Source organism: Musa acuminata, chromosome BXJ3-7 (genome assembly GCF_036884655.1).
Source record: "Musa acuminata AAA Group cultivar baxijiao chromosome BXJ3-7, Cavendish_Baxijiao_AAA, whole genome shotgun sequence".
NCBI classification, from domain to species: domain Eukaryota; kingdom Viridiplantae; phylum Streptophyta; class Magnoliopsida; order Zingiberales; family Musaceae; genus Musa; species Musa acuminata.
This window is the reverse complement of record NC_088355.1, coordinates 26291314-26311385: the sequence shown is the minus strand read 5'-3', so window position 1 is coordinate 26311385 and position 20072 is coordinate 26291314. Positions and strand designations below refer to the sequence as shown.

At 38.0% G+C, this 20072-nt stretch overlaps 2 protein-coding genes across 2 annotated transcripts; one reads left to right on the top strand and one right to left on the bottom strand.

Annotated features, from left to right (window-relative positions):
- Window positions 1-15138: 15138 nt before the first annotated feature.
- LOC103992021 (uncharacterized) lies at window positions 15139-16084 on the top strand. The gene is made up of 4 exons (XM_009411574.3): window positions 15139-15238; window positions 15316-15371; window positions 15454-15679; window positions 15770-16084. Exons 1-4 carry the CDS (start codon window positions 15145-15147, stop codon window positions 15895-15897), a joined length of 504 nt encoding a protein of 167 aa, XP_009409849.2. The 5' UTR covers window positions 15139-15144; the 3' UTR covers window positions 15898-16084.
- A 122-nt stretch (window positions 16085-16206) lies between these two features.
- LOC103992031 (exopolygalacturonase-like) lies at window positions 16207-17924 on the bottom strand. Its single transcript, XM_009411590.3, has 5 exons — window positions 17656-17924; window positions 17276-17578; window positions 16916-17205; window positions 16626-16851; window positions 16207-16545 (listed from the first exon to the last, which is right to left on the bottom strand). The coding sequence occupies exons 1-5, from the start codon at window positions 17803-17805 to the stop codon at window positions 16318-16320; spliced, it is 1197 nt and encodes a 398-aa protein (XP_009409865.2). The 5' UTR covers window positions 17806-17924; the 3' UTR covers window positions 16207-16317.
- Window positions 17925-20072: the final 2148 nt, after the last annotated feature.

Genomic DNA, 20072 nt, shown 5'->3' with positions numbered 1-20072 from the left:
TAATACAAATGTTTCAAGTGTTTAGCAATCATAGCATTTCATCACATGTCAAGATATCAATTTGTAGAATTACGATGTATGCTTAGATATCTTAACATAGTACAAATATGGCACGGTGCAAATATAGCAATCATAGCAATTCTATCACCAATTTATCATATATTTCGATGCAAGCTTTTGATATCTTAACATAATTTAAATTCAAATATGGCACTCATAGCATCAATTTATATAGCATTAAATTCAAATATGGCACTCATAGCATCAATTCATATATTTCTCATTCAAATATGGCGCTCATAGTATCAATTCATATATTTTTTCCCCTTTATCATCAACAAAAAGGAGAACGATATAGGCAAATTTTAACTAGGTTTATATCATTTTTCAACAATGAGTGATAGGATACCAATTATACAAACATCTCAAGGAAAACATGACATGGAGGTAACTTTCATTACTTCTTCCTCTTTATTTGTTATTATCTTTTTACATGAAAGAGGAAAGCTATTTGTGAGCTTACTCGAATGAAGTTAAAATTGATATGATATTAAAGCACGCTTTATTTTTACAAGAATCAAAATATGTGTGTGAATCAAATCCTTGCACGTAAAATTATTTCTCAAAAGATATAAGAGGGAATCGTCAAATCCATTTCTCGAAAGATATTTTTCACAAGATAAGTCTATGAGAGATACATTTGCTAGTTGATTCCATATGTCAAAAATCAATGATGTGAATCCAAAACTCGATATGACATATGTTTATTAAGTTCGGAAGAGAATTAATGTATCGAGAAAATCCGATTGTTATGATAAAAAAATCCAAAAATGAAATTTAACACTTTCAAAAATGAAGATAAAACATGCTTATTATCATGAAACTTTTTTTAAAACACATGATTTCCAACATGTAATTAAGGCATGTAATTATGTAAAATCAACATGGCAATTAAATGATTTGATCATTAAATCATAAAAAATCTGAAAAATAATCTTAACAAGTTCATGCATTCGGACATATTAACATTCCTAATTCTCTTCTAATGAAATCAAATTGTTCTTCACTTAGAGGTTTTGTAAAAATATCAGCTAGTTGATGCTTAGTATCTATGAACTCTATGATTACATCATGATTAGTAACATGATCTTGTATAAAGTGATGTCTAATATCAATATGTTTTGTTCTTGAGTGTTGAATGGGATTCTTTGTTAAATATATTGCACTTGTGTTATCACATTTAATGGGAATGTTTTTAAGATGGACTTTATAATCTTCTAAGGTGTTTTTCATCCACACAACTTGTACACAGCATGCACTAGCTGTAATATACTCAGCTTCGGTTGTTGATAGTGCAACCGAGTTTTGTTTCTTAGATGTCCAGAAAACAAGGGAATGTCCCAAAAATTGACATGTTCCTGATGTGCTTTTTCTATCTAGTTTACACCCAGCAAAATCCACATCAGCATAAGCAATTAACTCAAAATTCTCGGATTTTGGATACCATAATCTTAGATTTATGGTACCTTTAAGATATCTAAGTATTCTTTTAACCGCTTTAAGATGAGATATCTTAGGGTTCGATTAAAACCTAGCATAAAGTCTTACACTGAATATGATATCTGGTCTAGTTGCAGTGAGGTAAAGTAAACTTCCTATCATACCCCTATAAGTTTTTTGATCGAAGCTTTCTCCACTTTCATCAACTTCTAACTTAGTGGAGGTGCTCATAGGAGTGTTAATAGCTTTTGAGTTATCCATATTAAATCTTTTCAGCAAATCTAAAGCATATTTAGTTTGACTAATAAAGATGTCATTACTTAGTTGCTTAATTTGTAAGCCTAAGAAAAAGGTTAATTCTCCCATTAAACTCATTTCAAATTCGAGACTCATGGTTTTAGCAAAAGATTCACAAAGAGATTCATTCGTAGAACCGAAGATAATCTCATCAACATAAATCTGAACAATGAGAAAATTATTTTCAAAATTCTTGATAAACAATGTAGTATCGACCTTGCTTTTTGTGAAGTTATTTTCAATAAGAAAAGTACTTAGTCTATCATACCAAGCCCTTGGGGCTTGTTTTAAACCACAGAGAGCTTTGGTTAATTTAAATACATGATTAGGGAGGCTATTATTTTTAAATCCGGGAGGTTGTTCAACATAAACTTCTTTATAAATAAAGCCATTAAGAAAAGCGCTTTTAACATCCATTTGAAACAACTTAAAATTATTATTACTAGCATAGGCAAGGAGCATCCTTATGGCTTTTAATCTAGCCACAAGAGCGAAGGTTTCTTCGTAATCGATACCTTCTTCTTGGTTGAAACCTTTGGCCACTAATCTAGCTTTGTTTCTAACCACGATACCATATTCATCTTGCTTGTTTCTAAAGACCCATTTAGTACCAATAACTAAATGGTCATTTGGCCTAGGAACAAGCTTCCACATCTCATTTCTCTCAAATTGATTTAACTCATCTTGCATTGTGATAATCCATAAATTATCTTTCATGGCTTCATCAATACATTTAGGTTCAATTTGGGAGAGAAAAATGGCGTCGGCACAAAAATTTTTAAGAGAAGAACGTGTTTGAACCCCCTTAGATGTGTCTCCTAGGATTAGCTCCTTAGGATGAGCATCTACATACTTCGAATCCTTGGGTAATGATGTTTCGGAAGTAGATGCATCCAAGTTGCTAGTTAGAGAGGGGTTTCATTTAAATTCAAAGAATCGAAATTAACATCATCATCAAAATCATTTTTCTTGATTTCGGAAATCTCATTGAAAATAACATGAATTGATTCTTCTACAATTAAAGTTCTTTTATTGAAGATACGAAAAGCTTTAGAAACCGAAAAATAACTAAGAAAAATTCTTTCATCGGATTTAGCATCAAATTTTCCAAGGCATCTTTTTCATTCAAGATAAAACACTAACACCCAAAAACTTTAAAATATGAAACATTGGGTTTTTTATTATTCCACAACTCATAGGGAGTTTTGGTGAGTAAGGGTCTTACTAGAACTCTATTCAAAATATAGCATGCAGTGTTTACGGCTTCGGCCCAAAAGTATTTGGGTAGGCTATGTTCATTCAACATGGTTCTTACCATTTCTTGTAAATTTCTATTCTTTCTTTCTACTACTCCATTTTGTTGAGGATTTCTTAGAATAGAGAAGTTGTGGTTGTATCTATTAGATTCACAAAATTCTTGAAAATCACGGTTTTGAAATTCACCACCGTGATCACTTCAAATTGATGAAATCATAAAACCCTTTTCATTTTGAACAAGTTTACAAAACTTGGTGAAATATCTAAAGCATTCATTTTTGTGTTTCAAGAAATAAGTCCATGTATATCTACTATAGTCATCTACAATGACGAAAGCGTATTTGCTACCTCCTAGGCTTGATGTAGAGATTGGTCCGAACAAGTCCATATGGATCAATTGTAAGGGCCTAGAGGTGCTTATTTGATTCTTAGATTTAAAACTACCCTTAATTTGTTTTCCTAATTGACAAGCATCACACACATTATCTTTGATGAACTTGATATGAGGAATTCCTCGTACAAGTTCTTTGGATGATATTTGAGTGATTAGTTTCATGCTAGCATGACCTAATCTCCTATGCCAAAGCCAAGCATCCTCATTCAAAATCGAGAAACATATTTCATTGCAAAGATCATTGATGTCAATGGTGCATACGTTATTCTGTTTTAATGCAATCATAGATGTATTTTTGTATGGTTTTTCAATAATACAAGCATTAGATTCAAATTTGATGGTATATCCTTTATCACATAATTGACTAATGCTTAAGAGGTTATATTTTAAACCATCAACTAACAAAACATCTTCAATAAAGAAGTTGGATTTGTTACCTATAGTTCCTTTGACAATGATTTTACCCTTGTTATTATCTTCGAAGGTGACATAGCCTTCGTCTATACTAGTGAGCTTAGATGGATCTCCGGTTATATGCCTTGAGCATCCACTATCAAGGAACCATCTCTTGCTCTTAGCTTGTGATGATGTATGTCTCTACAAGAAAGGATAATTTTTAGGTACCCATTTACTTTTGGGTGCCTAAAAAACTAATCTACATTGTTTATTATGTTGCATAGAGTTTATCATGGTTCCTTTAGGAACCCAAATCAATTTGTTCGGGCTAATTTTCTTGAATGGACAATGATACATTTTATATACATATTTGCAACAAAAGTTACATTTGCTTTGGTGCCGAACATATAAGATATGGTCTTTTATGAAGGTGGTTGGATTTTGGTGAGGACTTCTCACAAATCCGATTTCACTTCTTTTTGGAACGTGACCCTTATTTGCAATGATCATGTTCAAAGACTTGTTACCAATCTCGAATTTCTTCAAGGTGTCCTTAAGTAGCAAGTTCTTTTTTTGGAGAGTTTCTATATCATGGCATTTTATAAATGGAGCTAAACTATCATGATATTCAGTATTTAATTTATCGAAATTACTAATAAGACTATCATGCTCCTTTTTTAACAATTTATATTTTCTACTAATTGTTTTGCATTCATCAAATAAGTCATGGAAGTTATTTAATAATTCATCAAATGATAAATCTGCATCAATTAAATTTGTTACCTCCTCTCCGATGGCCATTAGGGCATAATGAGCAACTTGCTCGGTGTTGGACTCCTCTTCTTCAAACGCGCTCGAGTCATCCCACGTTGCTTTGAGCGCCTTCTTCTTTGATGTTCTCTTCTTGGCTTAGGGACAATCACTTTTGTAGTGTCCCGGTTTTTTACACTTGTAACAAATAACTTGGTCCTTTTTTGGTTCAAATTTATTTTTTATGTCATTTTTAAACTTATTTCTCTTAATGAATTTTTTGAATTTCCTTGTTAGAAGTGACAAGTCATCGTCACAGTCCTCATTACTTGAGTTTTCTCTCAAGTGATCATCTAAAGTTCTAAGTGACATATCCTTCCTGTTCTTTGAAATGATGTCTTCTTGCTCTTCATGAACCTTGCAAGTCATTTCATAGGTCATTAATGACCTAATTAGCTCTTCAAGAGGGAAGTTGTTTAAATCTTTAGCCTCTTAAATAGCAGTGACTTTAGGGTCCCAACTCTTAGGAAGGGATCTTAGAATCTTATTTACGAGCTCAAAATCCGAAAAACTTTTGCCGAGTCCGTTTAGACCATTGACGACATCCGTGAAACGGGTGTACATGTCGCCAATAGTCTCGCTCGGTTTCATTCGGAAAAATTCAAAAGAATGTATCAAAAGATTGATTTTTGACTCTTTCACTCTACTTGTGCCTTCGTGAGTCACTTCGAGTGTATGCCAAATATCAAATGCGGTTTCACAAACCGAAACACGATTAAACTCATTTTTATCAAGCGCACAAAATAAGGCATTCATAGCCTTTGCATTAAGAGCGAAAGTCTTCTTCTCCAATTCATTCCAATCGATCATTGGAAGAGAAGACTTCGAAAATCCATTTTCTACAAGATTCCAAAGTTCAAAATCCATTAAAATAAGGAAGATCCTCATTCGGTTCTTTCAATAGGTGTAGTCCGTCCCATTGAACATGGGTGGACGTGTAATAGAGTGGCCCTCTTGGTTTTCAGCATATGCTATCTCTCTTGGGTTTTAATCCGTTTGAGAGTTAACCCCGCTCTGATACCAATTGTTAGGATCAAGAGCACTAAGAGGGGGAGGGGGGTGAATTAGTGTAGTGGAAAACTTTCGATGATTAAAACTACGTCTGTATGTTGAAATCTGATTCCAACGTAAAAGTCATTTCATGCAGATAATAACTTTGAAAGCTTACGGAAACGTATTTGAAGTAAAGTAAGGAAGGCAGTTTGTAGTTAAGATAAATAGCACAAAGGAAATGCAAACCAGATTTTAGAGTGGTTCAATCAAACGTGACCTACATCCACTTTCGGCTTCCTCCTCCGACGAGGTCACCGGCGTCTACTAGAGACCTTCCTTCAATAGGCGAAGGTCAATCACCCTTTTACAGTTTCACTCCTCTTTACGGGCTTAGGAGACAACCATTACAAAATTTTCTCTCCTCTCTTGAAAGATCAAAACTTGGAAGAAAAGAGGGAGGAGAACTTCTAACCTTTACAACACTTTTGAGCTCTAAAAATCATAGAGTAAGATTGGATTTTCGGTGCCCTTTTATGCAGGAAAGGGTAGGGTATATATAGGCCCCAAAGTGGTTTAAATTTAGAGCTCAAAAATATCTTTTCTTATATTTCTGGGGTCATGGCAGTACTACCTCCTGATTGGGGCGGTACAACCGCTTGGCAGCTTGGAGATTGAGCCTCTGGGTGGTGCCACCGCTTGACAGGGGTGGTACCACCGCCCAGTCTCGCTCGGAGACTGAGCCCAGGCAGTGCCACCACTTGACCTAGGCAGTTGCACCGCCTAGCTTTCCTGGGAGACCATCTCCTTGGCAGTGCCACCACCGACCCTAGCGGTGCCACCACTTGGCAGGAATTCTAGTCCGAATGGGTTGATCCATTCGGCCCAATTTGGGTCTATCAATGGCCCAATTGCCCCCAGATTAAGTTAATGGGATCACCTCCCATTCTTAATTTAATCTACATGCTAATTACGATATTTCTTAAGACATTTACTACAACTTACTCTGGTACATCAATCGCTTCTTCCGGCAAACTTCCGGCGAACATCCGACGAACCTTCGGCGATGCTCCGGCAGACTTCGGGCAAACTCCTGGACTTGCGACGATCCACTTGGTGAGTTCCGACGAGCTTCTTTGGTAAGCTCCTGGACTTCTCGGATTTTTTCCCGCAAAACCTCTGACGACCGTCCGGACTTCCATCGAACTCTCGAACCCCCAACGTGATCATGATCATGACTCCGGTGCAACTCCTGCTGTAGTCTTTCTTCCATCGTAGTTAATCATGCACACTTATCTTAACATATGGATTAGATAACAAATGACAATTGACTTCATCATCAAAATTTGAGATTCAATTGGTTATGCCATTGAGAGCTCGGTAATCAATATATATTCGCCATGTTTCGTCCTTCTTATGTACAAGTAGCACCGGTGAAGAGTAGAGGCTGCAACTTGGCCGAATAACTCCTGTTTCGAGCATCTCTTTTACAATCTGTTTTATTTCATCCTTCTGGAGATGTAGATACTGATATGGGCAAGTATTTGTTAGAGGTTTGCCTGGAAGAATCGTTATATAATGATCATGCCGACGGGTAAGAGGTAGGTTGTGCGATTTATCAAATATATCTAAAAATTCAGCAAGCAAAGGAAGTGGTTTGGATCTTCAAATTCTATTGGCTCTCCCTTAGTTTGCTGCTCAAGTTGTACCTAAAAGCCATCATATACTTTATGCAAAACCTTCTCTATTTGTTGTGTGCAAATCATCGTTACGTCGCCCCCACATTTTCCGTACAGTATCACCTGTTTCCCCTTACTGTAAAATTTCATAATTAGTTTCATAAAATTCTAGGAAACATCTCATAATGTCATCAACCATTCAATTCTGAGCATGGCCTCATGATCTTCAAGAGGGAGGAGGAAAAAATATATAATTATCTCTTGGTCCTGCAGCAACAGTTTCACTTGCGAGCACCTACGATCATACTTCAAAATCCATCCATCGGTGACCTTAACGTCAAACCTGCTGCAATTCTTGATAGGTAAGGCTATCTGGACAGCAACCTTACTGTTTAGGAAGTTATTAGTGCTTCCCGTGTCGATGAGAATAGTGATCGGTTGTTGTTTGAGAAGGCCTCCAACTTTCATCGTTTGCGGGTTTGAGTAACCGACTAGTGCATGTACCGTAACTTCGGTCGGTTGTGGCTCTTCTTCTGCATCTTCTTTTTCATGTTCAAGGCTCTCTTTTAGATGTTCAATGACATCTTCTTCTACTGGTTCAATCATAAGAAGTCTCCCTTTACTACAACGATGCTCACGGCTCCACGGCTCGTCGTAATGCCAACATAACCCCTTCGCAGATCGCTCCCGAAGTTCTTCTCTTATCAAAATTTTTTGGTATAAGGACTTGGTTGATAGTAGGGGATGCTGAGGACTTTGGTATTGCTGGTTGGGGAGCAACCCTAGTCCTTTAGGCTTCATGGTTCAATCGCTCCTCTTGAAAGAGTGCAAAAGAGATGGCTACCATAAGCATGTACGGTTGTCGCACTTTAACTTCTCCCCAGATCTCTAGCTTCAAGCCCTCAATGAAGGTTCCAAATAGCTATTTTTTAGACCAATCATGAGTTTAATTAGATAACCTTTCAAACCTGATTTGGTACTCTTGAATGGTGGAGGTTTATCAAATATTTGCTAGTTGTCCATCAATGTTCTCGTAATCGGTTGGTTTGAAGCGGATCAGCAGTCCTTCTTTGAATTGTCACCATGAGAGGACTCTATGAGTGTGTTCAAACTAGTCAAACCACTGTATGGTATCCCCTTCAAGATGTATAGCTGTAATTTTCACCATAGATGTGTCCGCAGTTTTGTGGTACCAAAAATATCGCTCCGCGCGTGAGATCCAATCAATCAGGTCTCCTTCTTTCCATCTAGGGAAGTCCACTCTCATGCATGGATAGTTGGGGTCGGTCATAGAGCCTCCCCTCTCTTGGAAGTCATCTCTTTGGGCTTGATGCAATTGGTTAGAGCTCTCTCCTTGATGTGATTTCTTTATACTTGGTAGTCGGCCCAAACTGAGTTCGGTAAAGAAAGTCTGAATTTTATCCTCCATTCACGCCTCGAAGGTTTCGAATTTAGCATTAATTGTCTTCTCAAATGCCATAGTATATGCCTCCAAATCTGTGATGTTAATATCTCTCTTTTGTTGTTGGGTTAAAGGCATGTATAGGTTGAGAGAAGCGATGGTCGAAAGGGTTGGTGGATTGGGGGATGTAGGCTACGGTTTAGGCTTGTTTTGTGGCTGTTTTGGGTGCAGTTTAAGGGTGTGGTTTAGTGGATATTTAGGGCTGTGGATGAAAGTTTTAGATATGTGATAAATTGCAGCAAAGGTTTGATAGAAATCAGTGGAAGTTTGCTGTAGAATTGTGTTGTCTTGTAATAGCAGAATTATCGTCGAAGAAACAGTGGTTTCTCGATGAAATTTCCACCAAAAACTTGAGAGATTTGAGGAGGGAATTGACAGCAATATCTCAGTTTATATGAGAGCAATGATATCCAATTTAATCAAGAAAATTTTGGCAGTAACAGTAAGGAAATTGGTGCAAGTTACGATAGCAGAATTCTCGTTGAAAAATTTTAGCGATTTGCGATAAAAATTTACAGCAACACAAAATCGTTTTTAGAGATGAATTCCTTAATAGATCAATCTTAGATATAAGCCAAGATGATTTATGAAGTGTATAAGAAATTTCATTCAAAAAATATTACAAATAGATTGGTTAAGGCAACAATATGCGACTAAAATTTTCTGCAGCATAGATTTTAAGTGTAGCAGATTGGACATAAAAGATCAGTGGTTTATATTAAGAATTTTTTGACAAAACAAAAGGAAAATCTACTGTTAGGAAGTGTCAAAGTTATCATAAAAATTTCATAGAGATTTGGACAGAAAAAATATAGTAGCAAGATCAAACAAACCATGCTATGCGGTTGGAATTTTACAGTATAGATGTTCAAGTATAGCAATTTAGATATAAAAGATTAATGGTTTATATTAAAAAAAATTTAACAAAACTAAAGGAAAATTTGCTTTTAGGAAGTGTCAAAGCTGTCATAAAAATTTCGTAGAGATTTGGATAGAAAAAATATAGTAGCAAAATCAAGCAAACTGTGCTATGTGGTTAGAATTTTACAGTATAGATTTTCAAGTATAGCAGCTTAGACGTAAAAGGTCAATGGTTTATATTGAGAAGTTTTTGACAAAACCAAAGGGAAATCTTCTATTATGAAGTGTCAAAGATGTCATAAATATTTCGTAGAGATATGGATGTAAAAAATGTAGTAGCAAGATCAAACAGTCTGTGCTATGCGGTTGGAATTTTGCAATGTATCTTTTGTCGTACAGATGAAAACTATACAATGAAAAGTTTATGCAGCAATATAGGAACAATTATTTTTTAAATTTTTGAATAAGAATAACTAAATTGCAGTAGCAGTAAGGTAGGAAACCAAAACCTATTGCAATTCACGGGGAGATCAAAGGATGATCCACGGTGGTGGAGATGATAGCGAAATTTGACGATGATCTTTTAAACGATTGTGGGAATTGCTTTGGGCAGCTGTGGAGGGCTGATAGATGGCTATAGAAGGGCAGCGAGATACCAAGAACGCTGCTCTGATACCAGGTATTAGAACCCTTGTAGATTCTAAACTTGGGGTTGATCTATTTCGGCCTCCTTGGAACTCTATAGGGGTTCCTCCCTCCAAGTTGCTGCTCAAAGGCTACAAAAAAGATTTATCTATTGCTTATTAAAAGAGGATAAATACATGGCTATTTATAGGGTTTCTAAACCCTAACTCCTAATATGACTCCTACTCAAGACTCCTACTCAAAACTCCTAATAGGACTCCTACTCAAGACTCCTATTCATTAACAACTCCTAATTCTTCTCTAAGAAATAACCTTCAAACCATAGCCAACCTCTTCACCTCTTTAATAGGGGTCGGCTTAGGTAGGTTTTACATGAATGCCCCTCTCAATTAGGATTCTCCTAGCTAGAGTCCTAACAAGCCTCCCCTCCCTTGGAAGTCATCTCTTCGGGTTTGATGCGACTGGGCAAAGCTCTCTCCTTGATGTGATTTCTTCGGGCTTAGTGGTCGGCCCAATCTGAGTTCGGTAAAGAGAGTCCGAATATTATCCTCCATTTACGCCTCGAAGGCTTTGAATTTAGCATTGATTACCTCCTTAGATGCCATAGTATATGCCTCCAAATATATGATGTTAAGATCTCTCTTTTATTATCAGGTTAAAGGCATGTATAGGTTGAGAGAACTGATGGTTGAAAGGGTTGGTGGATCGGTGGATGTAGGTTATGGTTTAGGCTTGTTTTGTAGCTGTTTTGGGTATAGTTTAAAGGTGTGGTTTAGTGGAGTTTTAGGAGTGTGGATGAAAGTTTTAGATCTATGATAGATGACAGTAAAGGTTTGATAGAAATCAATGGAAGTTGCTGTAAGAGCAAAATTGTCATCGAAGAAACAACGATTTCTCGATAAAATTTCTACCAAAAACTTGAGAAATTTGAGGAGAAAATTAACAGCAAAATCTCAGTTTATATGATAGCAAGGATGTCTAATTTAATCAAGAAAATTTCGATAGTATAATAGCAAGAAAATTGGGGCAATTTGCAATAGCAGAATTCTCGTCGAAAAATTTCAATAATTTGCGACGAAAATTTACAGTAATACAAAATCATTTTCAGAGATGAATTCCTCAATAGATCAATCTTAAATAGAAGCCAAGATGATCTATGAAGTGTATAAGAAATTTTATTCAAAAAAGATTGTAAATAGATGGGTTAAGGCAAAATAATATGCGGTTGAAATTTTCTGCATCCTAGATTTTCAAGTGTAGCAGATTAGACATAAAAGATTAGTGGTTTATATTAAGAATTTTTTTACGAAACTAAAGGAAAATCTACTGCTAAAAGTGTCAAAGCTATCATAAAAATTTCATAGAGATTTGGACAGAGAAAACATAGTAGCAAGATCAAACAAACTGTGCTATGCGGTTAAAATTTTACAGTGTAGATTTTCAAGTATAGCAGATTAGACGTAAAAGATCAATGGTTTATATTAAAAAAAATTTGACAAAATCAAAGGAAAATCTGCTGTTAGGAAGTGTCAAAGCTATCATAAAAATTTAGTAGAGATTTGGATAGAAAAAATATAGTAGCTAGATCAAACAATCTGTGCTATGCGGCTAGAATTTTATAATACAGATTTTCAAGTATAATAGTTTAGACGTAAAAGATCAATAGTTTATATTGAGAATTTTTTGATAAATCTAAAGGAAAATCTGCTGTTAGAAAGTGTCAAAGCTATCATAAAAATTTTATAGAGATTTGGATAGAAAAAACATAGTAGCAAGATCAAAAAGGCTGTGCTATGCGGTTGGAATTCTACAATATATCTTTCGTCGTAGAGATGAAAACTTTACAACAAAAAGTTTATGCAGCAATATAGGAACAATTATTTTTTTTCGAATTTTTGAATAAGGATAACTAAATTACAGCAGCAGTAAGGTAGGAAAGCATAACCTGTTGTAATTCACGAAGAGATCAAAGGATGATCTGCGGTGGTGGAGATGACGGCGGAATTTGGCGACTATCTTTTAAGCAAGTATGGAAGTTGCTTTGGGCGGTTGTGAAGGATTGATGGATAGTTGTGGAAGGGCAGCAAGACACCAGAACACTGCTCTGATACCAAGTGTTAGAACCCTTGCAGATTCTAAACTTGGGATTGATCTTTTAAGGGGATCGGCCTCCTTGGAACTCTATAGGGGTTCCTCCTTCGGAGTTGCTGCTCAAAGGCTGCATAAAAGATTCATTTATTACTTATGAAAAGAGGAAGAATATATGGCTATTTATAGGGCTTCTAAACCCTAACTCCTAATATGACTCCTACTCAAGACTCCTACTTCTAACCAACTCCTAATATGACTCTTACTCAAGACTCCTATTCCTTTACAACTCCTAATTCTTCTCTAAGAAACAACCTCCTAACCGGCATTTTCGCTTCTTTAATAGGGGTCGGCTTAGGTAGGTTTTACATGAATGTCCCTCTCAATTAAGACTCTTCTAACTAGAGTCCTAACACACTCGTCCTTACCCTTCCTCATCATTGTAATTGCCCTCTAGGCTGCCTGTCCGGCCCCGCTCATTGCACCCTGGCCCTTCCAACCCAACCATAGCCTCGGTGTCACCTGCCCCGCCCTTCACCACTCCCCCTTGCTCATTCCCTGCCCATGCCTCCCTCCTTCTCTCCCTCCACAAGGATCGTAGAGCAGGGGCGACGGCGACGCTAGCAGCGTGATTAAAGAGCTCCCTTTTCCTCGCGATCAAAAGAGCTCCTTACATAGGGAGCTTGGCGACCTCCCCATCACTCCATGGAACCTTTCCTGCGATCTCACCACTACCATCAGCCTTTTTGAGCTTTTTGCCTTCACCTCTTCGAGCTCTCCGTTATCGATCTCTCGGGAGATCGTGCTGCCAACTATCCAACTTCGGCATCACCCTCTGCCACTCCCCCTTACTCATCCCTTGCCTGCCGCCGCTCACTACGGACGATTTTCCCGAAGGTTGACAACAGAGAGGTCAGAGATGCTGATGATGGTTGGTGGAAGGCGGGGTGACAACGACGGCACTGAAAGGCGAAGGGGGCGATGAGAGAAAAGGGCAGAGGCGATGGGTATTTTCATTGAACTAACGAAAATTGGGTGTGCTAACGTAAAATTCATTTGGAATTAAAAATCAAATAATATAATTTTTTAGATAAAATATTCATAATTTTTTATATTTAAAATATCCATATAATGATAATATATCATATTCAAAATATCATCTAATAAATATGAATATCATCATTTATTCTTAAAAAAAGAGGTTATTGAAAAGACTGATCTAAAATCACATAGCATGACCAATATTTTGATATTCTTTACATAAGACTGATCACCTTTATATATATGAATTGCAAAGAAAAAGAATTCAATTGTGATAGGTATTATTATAATCTAAGGACTCCAAAAAAATAATAACTTCATACGCCTCACAAACACCTAATAAAACGTCATCACACAGATTTTTATTTTGTTCTCTTCTTGGTTATCGGAAAGGAGCACAAATTGTGACTTTTTAAGTATGACGAAAGAAATCAAGAATCGTTTTCTTATCCGTCACCAAAACTCCATCAATCAATCGGGTCAAGCATTTTGATGAGATCTTCACGTGCGTTAACATACATATACGATGATGTTGATGATGTGAAGAATATTTTAATAAAGAATATTTTGCCTAGTGTCAAACCCAAAGCTTTTTACCGTGAGAGACCTCAATTTGGCACCGGTGGGTGGATTAAAGTCCACAAGATATATATAATAAAAATCTATTTTTCAACTATTTCATTATACCTATTTGATATAAATATTGATTTGGTCAAGAGTTTAAAATCATATTTTTGAAAGTATTGACTGGCAAAGATTTTGATGGATCCTTTTTTTTGTCACTTATCCTTTAAAAAAAAAACTTATTTGCTTGGGATCAATCTAATCTAAAAAATAATATGCTACATTTTCGATCAACATTTTAATCGGATCATATTGATGGATTGAGTTAAGTAGGGTTGGGTTAGGCGTGGATTTATATTTGGGTTAAACTCAAGTAAGGTATTGAATTAGCCCTAATAAAACCAAGGTTATAGAAAATTCGTAATCCAAGTAGGCTTAATAATCTTTTTGAATATCTAAAAATATTTTCTTTTGTATCTACTCAATTAAATTTAAGTTTAGTACTTATATTCAAGAAATTACAAATATTTGATTGTAATCAATCTTCATCATCTGAGTGGTAGCATAATGACAATGAAACTTCAATTGATTGTAAGTAATACCTAAAGACTTACAGATATGCCATTATAATTAATCTTTGTCATCTGAATGTTAGCATAATGATAATAAAACATCAATTGATAGTGATACTCGAAGATATTTGGTTAAGAATACATCAAGTGGGATTTAGGTTTCAATAGGAAACCTCTCCAAATGCTTACCAAGAAAAGTAATGGTGGTTGGAGTAGGGTGGAAAATGCAGTCTTCTGCAACCATTCTATCAAGTCAAAGGAATGCTCAACGTCTTTTCCCACCTAATTCTATCTGTCTCATAAATTAGAACTAGAAACACTTCATCCACCCATATTTTAAGTCACAGCTACTACTAGCACTGATCACTAAAGTAATGTATCAGCAAGAAGGTTGATCACCAAAGTAGCCCCATCTCCTTTGAATCTATTTCTTTATCAAACACACTCATCATTTACGAAAAAGCATTAGTTGGATCATCCACCAAAAAGCATGATGAAAAGATCAAACTGATGAAAGAAGGTTTGACCGGGAAGCTGTTTGATTATAAATCCACAATGTTGTATCTATCCTCTCCACTTGTATCTTACATGCTTGAAGGCACCATGTCTTCCATCTCCCCTCTCAAGTGCTGGTCCCTCTTGCTGGCTGTGCTTTGCTTATCTACGGCTTGTTGCAAGTCAGGTGAGCGTTCTCTTGTTACTCTGATTGATTGCACCAAGAAAACAAATTGACTAATCCTACCCAACGTGTTTGCGCAGATCAAAATGCTGAAGACATTGTTGCAACAGCGTTGGCTTGTTTCAACGATCGTTACGTAAGTGAAGAAGCACTGGGTTTCTTCTAATTCTTCTTTCTCCATATTTCCTCAATGATTTCTCTGGTGGCACGTAAAAAAGGTTTACAGCAGCTGCCAAGAGTCCTATAGGCTGAACGCAGGGGGGACTCTAAATATCCCTCAAGAGGCAACCGATGGCTACTGCGGTGGGCCGTGTCTCACCGAGACGAAGCTGGTGCTCTCTTGCGTGGACAACATACTCTACAACTTCCGGTTCTACAATGGCGCATCGGTCCGAGATGTGCGTTACACCCTCGACGCAGGCTGTGGCCACACCAGTAAGAGAGGTAGCAACCGATGAGAGAGTCTTCGATGGTAGTGATGGATCACGCCATGCGAGAGGAAAGGCATTGACTTCTTTGTTTTGCTGGATGCAGGGGACTTCAACGTTAATGAACACCTGGATGATGATATTGATGGCTATGGTGGGTACTATGATCATGGAGACAGACTCGCCGTCCCCGTTTACTTGCTGATACTCTTCAGCTGTGTTCTGTTTCTGTAAAGCGTACTGATCATACTGTCTGGGTTCATATATATCACCAAAGACCAGACCTTACCATTAATGTATTAAGAACCTTCATATGTCAGTACTTCCGACTCAATCACTCCTCATCACACAGAATGGAGGAGGATTAAAGTTGTAGAAATGGTGAGACATATATGGATGAAAAGATAACTCTAGCTAGAAACTGGACTTGTCTATATATACTCGTAAACGCATGCATACTGCATTGAAGATAAAAGTAACAGCCATGCGTAAGCTGCACTAAAGACAAAGAAGAACGCACGCATGTTGCATTATGAGCCTCAACTATGAGAACCTACTATCCTGGTTTCAAGACTAAGAAGACTACCTATGCTAAAACTCAAGGATAGGGCTCCTTTGCTAGGAATATGGGAACGGCAAACATTAGTGCTGCTCCTAGAGACAGGGACTTGGAATCTGCACGCCCGAGAAGTTGGCCTTCACGTTGGTGCATGACGAGGTTGTCCTGCATTCCCCACCAGCCGAGCACTCCAACCTGATGTCGTCGAGTTCAACGTTGCTGCAGGGGGCATCACTGCTGCACAGCAGGTTCACTGCTAACTTGGTCCGAGACGTTCCCTTTATCCTCCGAAACTTGACATCGTTAATCTGCACCTTTGAAGGCTGCAGAGCAACAAGCTCTGTAAGAAGCGTTTAACTCGAGCAGCTTCATCTGTGAGAGAGAATGGAAGGGAACACTTTACCTCACTTGAACAATCGTTTCCTGGGCAGTACTTCTGATCGATGAAGATGGGATTAGAGACATCAATCATGTTTATGTCCTCGAACAATAGGCCACTCGCCCGACTTTTTGACGAACCTGGCCATGTCTTGATCCTTAAGCCATTGGCGGTGTGCATTATCGTGCAGTTCTTCACCACCAAACCAACCACATCCATCTCGTTCTCGTACCTGCCTAAGCTTCCCACACTAGGACGAGGAGGAGAAAGGTCAAACCAATCCACGGATACCCATGGAAAACTATTTGAGTTACCTGATCCCGTGGCCCGGGCCGCAGATGATGTTGGATATCGTGACGTTCCTTGAACCTTGACCGACGGAGATGCAGTCGTCGCCGGTGCCGATGATGGAGCTTCTGATGGTTATGCCGTTGGTGACGGCGATATGAATGCCATCGGTGTTGCGGCTGTTCCAGGGGGCGGAGATCTTGAGACCGTAAACGTCGATGTTATCGCACCTGTGAAACTTGATGTGGAACGCCTTGCTGTTTAGCAAACTGAGACGGGCGACCCTCGAGTCGCGTACTCTGTCAAACTTCAGCGTCTGCATGAGTGCGAGTGTCAGCAAAGAGATGATGCAGGAACGGACGACGATCGATGAACGGAAATCCTACAGTGCTGGATAGCTTGCATTCCTTATTGCATTTGTTGCCTGACCAGGAGTCAGCGCCCTGACCGTCGATCTCGCCACCACCACCCACTGATAACCTGTTCAGGTCACTGAACTTGATCCAGTAGTTGTCGTCGGAAGAACCAGGGAGGGCTTGCAAGACTCCTCTGATCTTGACGGATGGAGATGCGCCATCGTAGCATGGGCCTTTGAACTGCACAGGGCTTAACTTAAAGGTTCCCTTTGGAACCACAAACGTCGCCTTCCCCTTGAAACGGCATGCAGCGCTCCAAGCCGCTAAGAAAGCCTGGCAAACATACATATAACATGTATCCGTCAGCCTTACGAGGAGGAGGAGGAGGAGGAGACATGCAACACACGTACCTGACTGTTGTCTTGGGATCCACGAACGGCTCCAAAGCGAGTCACATCGAAGACCCGACACTTGGATTGGCCGGCTTTGCAGGCATCGCTGGAACTGCAGAGGAAGACAACCAAGATCGTGAAGAATGCTGTCCAATATCTCGAGGGCATGGTGAATCTTGCACTGGATGGAACCAAGAAAACATCTGCCGTTTTCTTTGCTCGTCTTTAAATTTTATACGCTGCTCGGTGTAAAGCGTTTGCGGCTTTAATTTTCGCGTGAAGAGAACAGTAACTCCTCTTTTCCTCTCCTCATTAAGATAACCTTGCTAACTCCTCCTTTCTTCCTCATTTATGATTCATTTCTCTCTCCCCTCTCTCTCTATTAAGTTGTGCAAACATAATTTTTGGAATCACAAACGCTTACAAGTCATTGATCAAATGATAACCGATGGGACAATCAACAGGAAGAATAAGGATAAAAAATGATCAGACAAGTCCAAGAAAAGTGTCAAATCGTTGTCGTTGTCTATTGGGAAAAGTTTGCAACGAAACTAAGTGATCAGATCTTTTTCTTTGTTTTTTTTTTTTTTTTTTAAGTTGATGGTATACGAAGCTTTTTTTTTATATATATAGTGGGATAATGTTCATTTTAACTTTTATGATTTTGATCATACATCATTTAAATTATTATAGTTTACTCATATATAAAATAACTCTTATATATTTTAAAACATAGTATATAAGTTGCTCCCGTCAAGTTAATAAACATTAGAATATGTTTATATAATATACTAATTCATAATAAACTATTAATATAATGACATATGTAATTTAAGTTAAAAAATTATTTTAGCCCCTATGATTTTGGTCATAGACAACTTAAGTCCTTATGATTTTACTTGTATTTAAAATAACTTTTATATTTTTAAAAACGTAGCATATAAGTCCTTCTCATCAAATTTGATTTGATAGACGATATAATCTACTTATATGATATACTAACTCATAATAAATTATTAATATAATGATATATATAATTTAAGTTTAAAAAAAAGTCTATCTTGTCGAGGAAGTGGAAGCGATGGAGGCTATAATGATAAACGAAGGCGGAGAGGTAAAGGTATGAAACGTCAAAAGCGAAGGTGAGGAAGAACTGGACCACCACGTTATAGGCATAACGTGTGGGAGTGCAAAAAAAGACAAAGTGAGAAGTGGTGGGGATGAAGATACTTAGAAGGAGAAAGAGGAATTAGAAAACCATTGCATAAATAGCGTCGAATTGATCGACACACATCCACCTGAGGTAGGACCGAAAGTTTATGAGTTTATCATCAACACGAGAGAGGCTACATGCATACGACACCCTACTAAGCAGTAGTGGCTTAGTATTGCTGTTGGTGGTCACTTCCATGACGATGTCTCCTCCTGCTATTAATGGTTATTTTAAAAAAATTTAATTTAAATTATATATATTATTATATTAATAATTTATTATGATTCAATATGCCATGTAAGCATATTTTAACGTTTTGTCACGGACAAACTTCGAAACAAGATGTTTGATGTAATGCTTATGTATGTCCGTGTCTTTTGGTATGTTCATGCTTTGTACAGCATGTAGAGGGACGGCCGAAGGCTTAATAGTCTCATTTTAGTTAAGTTAGTGGCCGCTTTAGGCTTGTAAATAAAGGTTGTGTTATGTGGACATGTGTGAGAGATTTTTGGTCTATAATGGACCATTTTAACCCTTTGTTGTGCAATTATTCAGAGCTTGTAAAGTCTGTTTTTAATTTGCATTGTCTATGAAGTGTTTCTTGGAATGTTTGCTTGTGGATCCTGAGTGAGGCGTTCTCTCTAACCTGTTTTCTCTTTAGTGGGTCCTAAGGGACCATGGGAGGCTTAGGGGAGGTTGACCTTTGCGGACGGACACGCAAGAGTGCCGCACGACTTAGGCAAATCCAGCTAAGTCCGTGACAAATGGTATCAGAGCGGGACAAGCACTCATAGAAACACTTAGCATGCAAATGTGGGGGACCTAGCGAGGCTGCGTTGAGGGCAGTCAGCACACGCGTGACCGTTTGGGGGAAAACGGGCAAGGAGATGTAGGGATAAAGAGTCGCTCGGAGGAGCGGGCATCTGAGATTGACATTCAGAGGAATGGCCAACCCTTCGCGCAAGAGGCACCACGAGAACAGGCAAGCTTGGAAGAATGTGGAGCGCACAAAGGGTGGGATGGCTGAGTTTGAGTTACGGCTCAACGTTGACAACTATACTTGATGGTGCTGAAGGCAAGTGAGGCGCTTGGTAAAGGATGAGACCATGCAAGGTGGAATGAGTTTCTCAGCGACCGAAAGAGTTGTGCAAAGCTCACAGAGGTGAGGGGAATTGCTAACTCAAAGAATTCGGTACTCATGCATAGGCTTGTATGCAGATGA